Source organism: Athene cunicularia (assembly GCF_003259725.1).
Source record: "Athene cunicularia isolate RWA chromosome 4 unlocalized genomic scaffold, athCun1 chr4_part1, whole genome shotgun sequence".
Lineage (NCBI taxonomy): Eukaryota > Metazoa > Chordata > Aves > Strigiformes > Strigidae > Athene > Athene cunicularia.
The window spans coordinates 9,146,029-9,158,399 of NW_020799098.1; the positions used below are offsets into that span (position 1 = coordinate 9,146,029).

Sequence of the window (12,371 nt, forward strand, 5' to 3'; positions counted from 1 at the left end):
TGAGAGAGGGGACGGTCAGGTACGGGCCGGGCAGCGCCGGGCGGAGGGGCCGCTGCGCGCTCGCGTGGTTAACCTCAGGCGGCGCCGCGCGCCCTGGGGTGTCAGCGCGCTGCAGGGAGCTTGTAGCCCTGTATGACACCGCCGGAAACAAAAATGGGTAAAATGCCTAATGCGTGAAAGTGTCAGGTGCCCCGGGCAGGCTTATAACTACTTCACTCGTTTGTTATGTGTTCATACATACAATAGAAAAGACCAACGGGGCCCGTGTTATACTGTAGACAGAATCGTTGGGCACTGCTCCCAGAGTTTTCAACAACTGTTGTGATTTCGGGCGAGCAGCCAGCCTTGGTGTCCTTTGGCTTACTTATCTCTTAAATATGGTACAACTTATTTGCAAAAGGTTTCGTGCAATGAATATTGAATTGTAAAGTTCCACAAGATACTAGATAAAAGAATACTGTGTCAATTAAAATAGTTGTAGGTACACAAAACATAGAAATATATGCAAATTAAAAATAAACGTAAGATCTAGGCTATAGGTGCTCAAGGGTGAACATTTTCCATCTGGTGCTCTGCTGCCTTAGGGAAGAAATCTGCTGAAAAGAGGATCTGTGCCCAGAACTGCTCCCTGCTATGCTCAGGTGACAGTCACTGATCCAGACTAAACCAGAATGGCTGGATGTAACCACTGGGACAACTGTCCTCTGTATTCAGTGCGTGGTCTTCTAGTGCACAGCTGAGAGAAACACCTATTCCATTTTGAGCAGTACCTGCTTGAACTGATGGAATTTTGCAGCGAGGCTTAGTTCAGCCCTCTTTTTAAGGACAGCTTTCATCAGAAGACATGCAATCGCAGGCTTTCTAGTCTAGGAACATAGGAGCAAATGTAAAACCTAAATGAATCTTTCAAGTCATTAAAACCATCTCTGCTATTGTGGCCAGTCTTATCCTATGTAATTGCTTTCAAAATATCTCCAAGCTCCACTGTAAAAGAAGGCTAAGTCAGGTTCTTACCTCTTTTAACTGAAATTCTACATCTGATAGCAGAAGAAAATTTCTACCATTTTGTACATAGTATAAGTTTATATCATTTTTATGCATAGCAATCAGGATTTTCTTCTAAATAGCTGTGTGGAAATAAGGGTGCATGTCATAACGCAAAGCATTTTATTCCTGATATGTGTGTTTCAAAGCATTGTTGTTAATATTAGCAATTTGTTTAAATACAATCACAAGTGAAGTTCTTTCTCTTAAGAACCCCTATATGTCCAGAGCTCTCAAAGCATTACTTTATGTCTTAGTTTGCATATTCCAGTTTTTGGTTTTAATGATCGTTATTTGGAGGGGAGGGCTGAATATCAGCATGTACACAGCATGAGAGCTCGAACTTACTTATACTACGCAAGAAGAAAAAAATATTTGTCACTGGTAGACCTGTTGGAGCCTGAATTATGATTCAGCCTGAATGAGTACAGGGATATTTCTCTCTTATCGAATATCCCTTGTGCGTGTAAGAACCTTGGCAGGTGCAGAGAAACAGATCATGATTCTCAGAGGAGTGGAGAAATGGTGATTCCCCCTGTGACAGAGACACAGCAGCCCTCTCTTTTTATTTGCCATCCCTTGTCATGATCCAGCCCTGTTTTGCTGGACTGTTTTTTGGTTTTTTTTAATTGGACATTTTGCCTTGATCATACCAGGTAACTAAATGCCTGTATTGAACATAATCACAGACAGACTCTTTTTTTCAGCGGTCTGAGATTAATAATTAAAAGTGCGGTTTAGGCCATTATTATTGAATATGGCAGTGCTGAAAGGCAGAGTATAAAAATACTGTATTTGGAAATGTTATTATATCCTTTTAAAATAAATTAATTATCTTTACCACAGTGGGAATGAATCATCTTGATCAAGCAGTCTTTTCTAACATCACAATATGATATATAAAATACAAGAATGATTTTCAAAAATTTGTTTTTATTTTCACTGTGGAAAATTACTTCTGTGCTCATTTTTTCCCATTGCTAAACCAGATTAATGACTTTCAGCCCTGATCATTGCTGTCATTGGTCTTTCATATACAACATGTGCACATGTATAAACAAATGCATTCTAGTTCTTGTCATGTTAATGTTAAAATTGAGGTAGCCAGTTCTGCAAACTCTTATGTATATGAGTAAGACATCATGTGAGATAGATGTAAACCCATCATTTCACAAACAAAGCATCAAGCGTAAAAAGTGACCAACTGCTGTGCCTTCAAAAACCTTGATGGTGGCCTGGACTAACAGATGTGTTGTGATCGCTGCCTGGCTTGCTGACCAACACTGTCTCACTGCTTGCTTATAATTCCTCTCTGTTCTTATTCTTTTGTTCTTTTGGAAAAATAGGCTGTTAATAGCAACATGTGATAAGATTTAAGACTCAAATTTAGCTTTCAGTTGCAACTCACTGGGAAGAGCAATGCATTAAATAGGACCTGTGTAGCACATGTGCAAAAATTCATGCTTTTCTCTAGTATCACTTTAATGATTTTTCGTCAAATAACCTGACACAGAAAGCATTTTAGGTATCATCCTAAGGATCTTTTGAGACATTTGCAGAATAAGAAATATATAATTATGTCATCTGTTTTATTGATGTTTGTACTATATTTTCATTTCTCCTGATAGCTGTTCTGAGTAACTGTGATTTTGAAAGCTTGACCTAAATGTTCTCTTCTACATTGCTGCAGTATATCTTCTCTATGAGCCTATCAACATACATTATGCTACAACCGAAGGAGGCATGAAAAATTAATTATTTGCTATATTTATAGGATTCTCCATGGTGAAGATGGTCAGCCATGGAAAACATATTGCAATAATAGTCCAACAGCTTAACAAATTTAACCCTGAAAATCAGAGCGTGGAGGATTTCTTGAATGAATCAGCTAAGATGTTGAAGGTATAGTAAGTTTCAGTTTATTTTACATAGCTTACTTTGGTTTACTATGTGATTTTAAATATAAAGATACCTGTTTTCTAACATGTAGTAACTTTCATAGATTTTTCTTACAGTGATGTTTTTCATTCATGAGTACAGTCCAAATTTCTTATGGTTATCACCAGAAAACAAGGAAGTAAAGATCAGAGGGATTGAAAAACTGCTTGAGTAGCAACAAAAAACAGGAAAGCAAGAACTTTCTAAAATGGATCTGTCAGTGGTAGGGAAGAAGTGGTAGGGAAGAAGTGGTACTTCTTACTAAGCTGTTTTGTAGTTTCCTATCTCCTTCCCTCCTTCCAAATAGAAGTTTCTGTCAGCAGCACCCATTTGAATGTACAAATGCAGTTCAGAAGCTGACTCACAGGATCAGGTATTCTTGCTCTGAGGACATAAGTGACCATCAGAATAGTGGGACGGAAGGCAAGTGCCAGTAAATCAACTACTTGATTTTAATCTAATGCTGCAAGTAACCAGGCCAAGATTTGCCCATAGGTAGCTATACTGGCTGAAGCGGTTCCCAGCCTTTCCTGACCGTAGTCTGTCACCTCTTCCCATCACTTTGTCCTCAGTGCCACCCTGACTTGTGCTGATGCAGCTACTGGATTGAATCAGCTTTAGAAAATCACTAAGGGAAGACAGTAATATTGTTTAGACTGCTATTGTCTGTGCGTGCCATGTATTATCAAACTACATTGCCAAAGCTCTGATTCCACACTCCCATGTAGCTCTGGTGCTCATTTCCAATTCTGACAGTAAGGTCTAAAACACTGCTATCCAGTCAGATAGTCTTTCACATTAATTTTGCATAAACATAAATGACTGCAAGAATATAAAACTATGGTTGTGTGATGTGAAAATCAGAGGCTGAGGCAGTGGATCCATACACATTTCTTGGGTGCTTGCTTTCTTAAACAGTTTCCACTCAGGTCCCTAGTTTCTGGCACTGCCTTCCTGCTCTATAGTACTGGCATAACTCTTTGTGCATTCATATGCTGAATTACATTAGGGAACTGATCCAATTTCAAAATAATTTTTCACTGGGCAGAGAGCAGGTAAATTCAGCTACCACTGCTTCCAAAATAAATACTTCTAAAAATTAATATTCAGATCATTGTTCCTCTCAGCCCAGGAAAGGTGATACAAAGACAAAAGAAGCAGTAACTCCATTATAGAAACATGAATCTTAAGTTTAATAAAAAACTCTTTTAAAAGGGGAAGAACAGGGATGATAGCTCATGCCAAAGGTAAGGCAGCAATGTTTCTCTGGGATAGTTTCAGCTCACTTACTACATAGTACTTTCGCTGCAAATTTATCCAAGGAAATAAAAAGTAAAATCTATGTTTATATAAAATTTAGCTTTGTTTCAGTACCAAATGGGTGATTATAATTCACCAAGGAAAATTCACTTCTTTCCTTTCTGTTTCATAGTAAGTATATGATCCTAAAAATATTGTAGTATTTTTGTACACATCATTTCTGGGCTTGGCCACTTACCAATTAGCTGGTATTAACTGACCCATGCAGAGACTTCCTCCAGTTTGTATCCTGGTAAATGCCGTGACTTTAAATCATGGACTAGATTCAAGCCTGTATGTCTCATGCTAGGAGCATGACAAATAACAAATCTAGTGTTGTGCACTACTGACTAGACAAAAATCAGGAGGGTCAGATTCTTAGAGCACAAATCTAAGTAAGTACAAGACACAGCTTTCTTTATATTTATTTGCTTACTTAGGTACGCAGTATATCAGACTCAACTTTTCTACAAGTTACTATCTTCTGTTCTTTATTGTATTTGGATGTTTGTAGTCTGTACGACCTTCTAATATGATAGATGAGGTCTCTTGTTTAGTTCTTTGATAACCTGTTGACGACCTACATAAAATACACTTTTTAGCCTGTTGTCCAGCAGTTTGTGGTTGTTCCTGGTGAAACGAACAATTCTGGGCTAGGTTATTTCTCTCAAAATAAAAAGGCATCATGCACAGGTCATTCCAGAATATGTTCAAGGGAGTTCAGCACCCCAATGTGTCTCTGCTAGGCTGTGGGAGCCACTGCAGATGCCAGTATTATCAAGTGCCAGATCCTGGAGATAAGTACCTCTGACAGCCACACATTCTCACCTGAACTGCAGGGACCAGCTAGCAAAGGACTTTTGCAGAGCAAAACCTTTGTCAGAATGAGGTCGGTTTCAAAGAGCAATATAAATGTTTGTAGGAACTGATCAAAAGTAAGTAAAATTACTTGTTTGGAAATCTAATAAATTAAATGAGGAGATGGGCATCCTTGGCCGATCAAAAATGAGGGATGACATCTGTAAAGAATAAGAGATAATAGGTAGAATGGAACTGAGCTGTGAAGCATCTTGATAGCAGACAGGCAGCTTTCGTTTTATGTGCTAGAATCAACTGTGAGATGCCAAGTAGAGTAAGTGGGTCAAAACAACGGAGTAGGAGAACAATCCTAACAGTAACATTCCAGAAAGACTGGATTAGTTAAACCCAAGAAAGAGATGTTTATTGCAGTGAAATGGAAAATTTGGAGACACTACCTTAGCTTTTTATCTATGCAGCAATAGGAAAATACTACTTGAAACCTACTGTTCAAAAAGAGTGAAGAAGACATGCACATAAACTGGTTATGTTATCCTGGAGAGTAGTCTACATGAAAAAAGACCTTTGAGGTTATGGGCTTGACTGACAGGCAGAGTGGCAATAGTACCAATAATTGAGGAAAGAAGTAGCAAGAGAGCACTGAAGTTTTGTTTTAGCATTGTTGAAATTAAGCTGACAAGAACAACAACATGGAAATGTCACAGAGAGAGGCCAGCATCTTAGACTGTGGTTTAGGGTTCTTATAGGATAAATGTGAATATGTTATGCAAGGAAGTTGGGTTTAGTCCTAAGGAAGTGAGTCTGGAAGGCACAATCTGTCTCAATCCAGATATCCCCGTCAACTGTCTACCAGGGGCATAAGACCACTCTTGTACAAATCCTTCCAAATGAAAGCAGTGAAAACTGCTGGTGAAGTGAGGCACAGGAAAAGAAGTGAAAGTGGGCAAACAAATACATGTTAAAATGAAGGACTTCACAATATGAACATATAAAAAAAAGAAAAATACATGAAATCCAAAGGGTTGAAGCCATAGGGTGAAAACAGACTTGCTTTGCAAATGATAGTGAGAAGTAACTGGTAGATTTCCATGTTAGATCTTTTACTAAGTATAGAATCAGTCTTTTTCTGTTGGTTTCACTATGCTGCTGTGAAGGTGACACAGTCCAGGGGTTTGCATAGTGACTCTTCAGCAAGATTTTCTTCTTAATTTCTAGATGCTCTAATTTTACTTACATGTAAGGTTAGATAAATAATTAAAACAAAAGCCAAAATACATCATTGTGTAAAATATGAATAGTGTATTTTGCTGTTTCATAAAGACTGTGTATAAATTTTTATGTTTTGGGAGTTCACAATGCTTGGGAAGTGGCTGTACTGTAAAGGTTCAGAATACTCTGCTAGCCAAATACTGGTCAGATGGAAGAGAAAGATAAACTGGGTCCTGTTCTAAGCTCCGTCATCTTTCTACCCCTGTCCTTTCTCTTACCCTCACTTACTTGCCCAGGTCTCCTTATTTATCCCATCCTAGTTTCATCTCTTCAAGATTATTCCAGTGCTGTTGTCACTGTACAGCAAGTCCTGCTCACATCTTTGGTTTTGTTCTGCTCACCTCAAGGTTCTTGTACATTCAGTTCTTATCTCTACCTTAATCAAATCAGAAATATATCTTTCTCTCCAAATGGAAGCCCACAGGAGGCAGATGTCACAGAGAAGATAGGCAAGACAGATCCTTCTATCAGTTTGAGCTCCCAGACTGACCCAGCATGGTTTGTCCCAGTCTCATCCTGTATTGCCATGAAAGTTCTGCTTGCCCTGGGCTGGGCATGGCAAGGGCACACAGAATTTTCAGGGAAGCGTGCTGCTACAGTGTAAATTCACACAAAACACATGAAATTGGATATTTTTCAGTTGGCAAAATGTGCATGGATTTTCAAAAGAAAACCAAAAGGCCAAATTTGTAAGGTACTGCTTGGCCCCCATGTGCCACTTCAAAAATTCATCCCTAGCTGTTTCCTTTCATTTGATTTCTCACTACTTACTATTTCCAAATAGCTAGTTAAAAAAATGAAAATTTGACAACTTTCTATCAAATATCAGTTCTTTGCATCAGACTATGTGAGCTACTCTCATCTTGTTCCTCTTGAATAGCATGGGAGAGTATCCATTAACTTCAACAGAAGCAGCAGCAACCTCTTGATTATTATTAGGTTTATTTCTTAATGCATCTTTATAATTTTATTTAAATATCAGTGTTCCCATCTGAACATATTCTCTCATTGTAGGAAATCTTGTCTCAAGCTTTGAGAAAGAAATCTGTTTGGAAAACATCTGGGTGTACAGTCTGCTCCCAGAGCAATTCAGAAGCATTGCTCTGTACATACATTGGTGTGTATAAGTAGTTGGCCATCTTTATTTATAGAGAAATGATGGCATTAGATACTGCTATCAAGAGTTAGTTTTTCTAGCTGTATGTGGGATAACACAGTCCATTTACAGTAATGGCGGCAGCACATCTAATTCCTGTGTACTGCTTTGGAAAAGCACCCATCATTCCCTGTGTTTTTGTAATCCAGGTAGATGAAGCAGATAACATATGCAATCATTGCTGGGATACATTTTTCTTTTTCATTTATTGCATTTTGCTGTCACTCGGTATTTCAATATACAAATAGGGAATCAGGAAATTAGCACTAAAGGAATAGAAAATTAATTTTAAAGAGAAGAAGTAAATCGTTACTTTGACAGTAGTTCAGGTCTGTCCAAACCACTGCATGTATAAAGATAGAATCTTCTTTTGGTGTGATGGAAATGTATAAATAAATTACTAGAGTGCCAGGTAGTTGATAGTGTTTAAAACCAAGGTGTTAAAAGAGAACATAATCTCTACAAGACCACTCAGGAAGAAAGAGAGAAAGACACTTCTGTATTGGAGTTAGGGAAAGTCACTGTTTAGCTTCCTGTTTTTAGAGAAATACAAATGAAATATGGTAAGGATTTTTAATTCTTTAATAGTGGGAGATAAATAACACGGTTTCCTCTGATTAGAATGCTATGATCAACATTAGTCTAAAGGTGATTCTGTGTTCAGCTCCATACAATTTATTTCTGCAACATGTGATTTTTACATCATAAAAATAATTTATATTGTTGTTCTCAGTGAATGATCAGACTTGATTTTCTTCCAGGAAGAAAACTACACTTCAGTTTGTAATTATTTACAATCTTCATGTTTATTGTATTGTAAGTTATGGTGTTTATAACATAATATTGGACTTGTTTTTCACTGCAAATATTTTCAATAAGAACATAGGTTCATTAGTAATATGGTGGGTGATTCCTAGTTGCAACAAGCTTTCACCTCCAATCATGAAGAATCATACTGTGTCCCTGAAACCTCCTAAAACCAAATAGTAAGTGCAAGTAAATGCTTTTGCTTCAATGTTGTAACCTTGTTGCTATTAAATCAGAATTCAGTTTGAATTGTCCTGAATAACACATTAACTTAAAATAATTCTTTGAGTCTATCTCGGTTCTTTAAATTCTTTGTATTCACATTCAAATTTGAATCTCTATTTCTGTTGTTCTTCACTTGAATACCCAGACTACTTCTCCTTGTTTATCTTCCTAAATGCTTTTTAATACTCCTTTCATCAAACAGATGCCACCCAGATACTATCTTTGTTCTTGTGTACTAAACCCCCTTCATTTTATTAAATATTCTTCAATTAAATCTATCAAAAATTATCCATATCCAGAGTGATTCTTTATCCAGTGTATATTATACATAAGGATATAGTTTCATCAGGCCATTTATAGTAATGGACTGCATCCGTTCATTTGGAAAAAAGACTAAGTTTTGTACCTAGCTGAAGCATTCAAGGCATTTTTTTCTTCCTTGTGACTGTTAGAATCAAGCTTTTGCTACAATAATGAGAGACAGATTTTAAAAGAGAAGTTACCATGCAATGTTTGTGCCTTCATGCAAATAACTCCCTTTATTTTCAGTGGAATTGTTTCAGTTAGAGTTGCAGGATCAGACCCATCATATTGACCTTTATAAATCCCATCTACTAAAAAGCTTATTTCTCTAAAATCAGAACTGCCACCCCAAATTCACTGTTTCACTCCTTTATCCCTCTCATGTTGAGAGCAAGATGAACCTGTTTATGAGCTTTCCATTTTGCAAGAACATGGTGTAATTTGGCATAACTCTTCATAGTTCTCATTTGTGTTGGTTCAGCTGTGTGTCTCACACATGCCCACTCAACTGTGAATAAAATCTCCAAATGTCAGAAGTCATAGATTTAGTTTTAAATATGAAAATAATGTAATGAAAGATTATTTTGATACGTGATGAAAAAAAATCCTACTAAATTATACAAGTCTAATTTGTATTATTAGTTACTGACATAAATGCAGATTAGGATCTTTCTAAGGAAAGGATGGAATCTGAGTTTTCTGCAGTGTCCCACTCGTGATTTAATATTAAATACAAGGGAAAATAACATTAACTGTACCTCTTCAAGATGGTCAGCATTATCAGCTGAAGATGAAAATACTAGCTTGTGACTGCAGCATAGACTGTAAATAGCAGAAGCAGTACCTTCTCCTACTTATATCCTAAGATTGCAGGGTTTTTTCCCCCACTGAAATTATTGGAAGCATTTTCACTGACTTCAGAGGGAAAAAAGACTGGGTTCTGGTGACTGATTCAAAACCCAGTGAGGTCAATAGGAATATTTTCCTTCATTTCCACAGCGTTTTGATTAGACCCTTGGAGAGGACTAGCACTGACATCTGTAGCACTATAAATTAGACTGCATCTGCAAAATGTGCATATTCTCACTAGAAATAGACAAGTTCAGCACATACTATTACTCAGTTCTCTCAGGAGGTGAAAGCTATTTTATCTTTTTATCAAATATTATCTTCTTTCTAAAATGTTTGTTTCACCTTAAACTAAATCCTTATCATGAGAAGTCTCAGACCACAGCTGATATTCCTTTCCTTCCTTCTCTCCAGAAACATGAGCTTTTCCTTCTCTCCTTACCCGTACTTCTCTGATCTCTCTGGCCCTTAAACAGGTCCCATTGTAACCATCCTTATTACCATACACCCACAGTGCCGAAGCTTGCTTTTTACAGATACTTCTCCATTTAATTCATGCTGTTTCTTGTCCTAACACATGTTGAAAGTTGTTTGTGTACGAAGTCCTATGCTTAAGCTTTCTTACACAGTCTCTTCTCTCCTTGAAGAAAATTGATTGGTTCCCAGCTACAGCTAAGTGTCAGGGAGCAAGGAAAACAAGTCAATGGAAGCAGGCTAAGGGCATTAGGGATTTCTCAAAAGGGGGGAGATAACGCCAATCAGCATATATTCTGACAAGACACACATTTTTTTCACAGGATCATTCAGGATAATTTCAGACAGAACCGTTCTTTTGCAAATCAAACACTTGGGAATCAGAAAAGCTGAAATTCAATGCCATAGAGAGAACACTGCCAGGTATTTGTATGGAAATGGCATTGTGAACACATATAACTGTATTTTACTTATATCCAGTGCAGCCATTGGTCAACACAGTAATATATAGGCTTCCAAAACATTAAAAATATAGGACCATCCAGTATTCATCTATCTTATATGTACTATGCTTTACACAACAAAACAACAAATACTGAGCTGTAACATTAGAAAGCTTGTTTCCTGAACATAGAATAGGCGTATTTTTCAAGATCTATTTTTGTCTTCTGACAAATTTCAGTATTTGGTGCAACAGAATGCTAGCTGCATGTGATACCTTCACCTGTAAATTATCTGGCCTTCCTCATGCAGAAGGACTCACACAACATACCTGCAAACATAGCTAACTGCTAGTTGTTATGGAGAAATACATGCAGTAAAGCATACTTGGAAAGATAAGAAGGTATTCTGATGGACAAAACAAAGGCTCACAAATTAGTGTTTATTAATTCTTTTCTTGTTGCTACGAGTGACTTAGTGTGTCCCCTGGGGAAAATGTCTTTGCTCCATACCGTAGTTCCTGCATTAGCAAAATAATATTAGCCAAAAAGAGTCTCATTAAACGTAATTAATGTTAGTGAAGTGTTTTGAGAACCTCATACAAAAGGTGCTATAAATGTACAATCTGCCATCATATTGTACTGTTTCAGTATCATTTGACCACTTCAGAAATATATGCCACTGACATAAACTACAACAGAAAGCCACACAGAAAGAATGCCCTTAGGAATTAGTGCTAGCAGTGACACCTACCCAATGTATTACTTTCCCAAAGCAATTATGGTTTCAGATATACAGATAAACAGTAAACATCCTTGATTAAATTTGTTGAGAACACAAGGCACTTTTTATGCAGAGAGTATCCTGTTTTAAAGCATTGAGTTGGGTTTTGATTCACTAGATTATCAGCAGGGCTTAACCAACAATAGCTCACCTTTGAGTTTCTTATCCAAGTACTGATCTTGTCCAGTCTTGTTTAGTTTTATGAGTTCTAATGAGATCACTTCCCTGGATGACACAGCTGCAGGCTGCTTAACTACTCTCAATTTTTATATGTAGAAACGGAACTTAGTACCATTTATAGTTGAAAGCAGATTCAATTGATAATATTTCATGACAAGACTTTTTGGCCTATGGTCCACAGAATTACCAGTCAGTACTGATGTTCTGGGGCACAGCTGTCCCCATGGTGCACCTCCTGTCACCTTCTTGCTTAGCTTGAGGCCATGTAGTGGTTATGTACTTTCTTGCTCAGGGAGTAAGCAAGAGTAAGCACTTATTTCTGTGTTTGTCCAAATAACTAACTTCTGACTTGTTAACTCAGAATAGTAAAAGAATAAATATAAATATGCAATTGTATTTTTATGCTGTAGTCTGAACTGCATAGGAGATATGATTTGGGCACTGGTGTCAATCATGTTAGCTGCTTGTCTACTTTTGGTCATCTCTCCAAAGTACATTTGATAAGCCCTGGTTTGTTGTAGCACTTTACACATATATATCAAAGTACTCAGCAGGTGAATTCAAAGATTCTAATCAAATATTTTGGAAACAATTTATACTCTAGCTTCCTAGCAGGGATAGTTGCCTTTGTTGGGCTTGTTTGCAATGGGCTTGTCCAGTTTTACCATGGACTTTCTATTATCAGAGCTACTGTTGTCTGCAGAGGTTTGCTTTTGCCTTTTGTGGTGAATTCTCAGATATCTCATATCAAATATGAGATACAGATTTGAGGGGGGGGGGGGGG

The 12,371-nt window shown here is 37.4% G+C and overlaps 1 protein-coding gene across 1 annotated transcript in view; it reads left to right on the plus strand.

The window, feature by feature from the left end:
* Positions 1–6: 6 nt before the first annotated feature.
* The window catches only part of CFAP99 (cilia and flagella associated protein 99), a 63,081-nt gene continuing 50,716 nt past the window's right edge, over positions 7–12,371 (plus strand). Inside the window, exons 1-2 of the mRNA XM_026847222.1 lie at positions 7–19; positions 2,819–2,946. Coding sequence (XP_026703023.1) covers positions 2,827–2,946 — 120 coding nt within the window. The 5' untranslated portion in view covers positions 7–19; positions 2,819–2,826. The remainder of the gene's footprint in view (positions 20–2,818; positions 2,947–12,371) is intronic.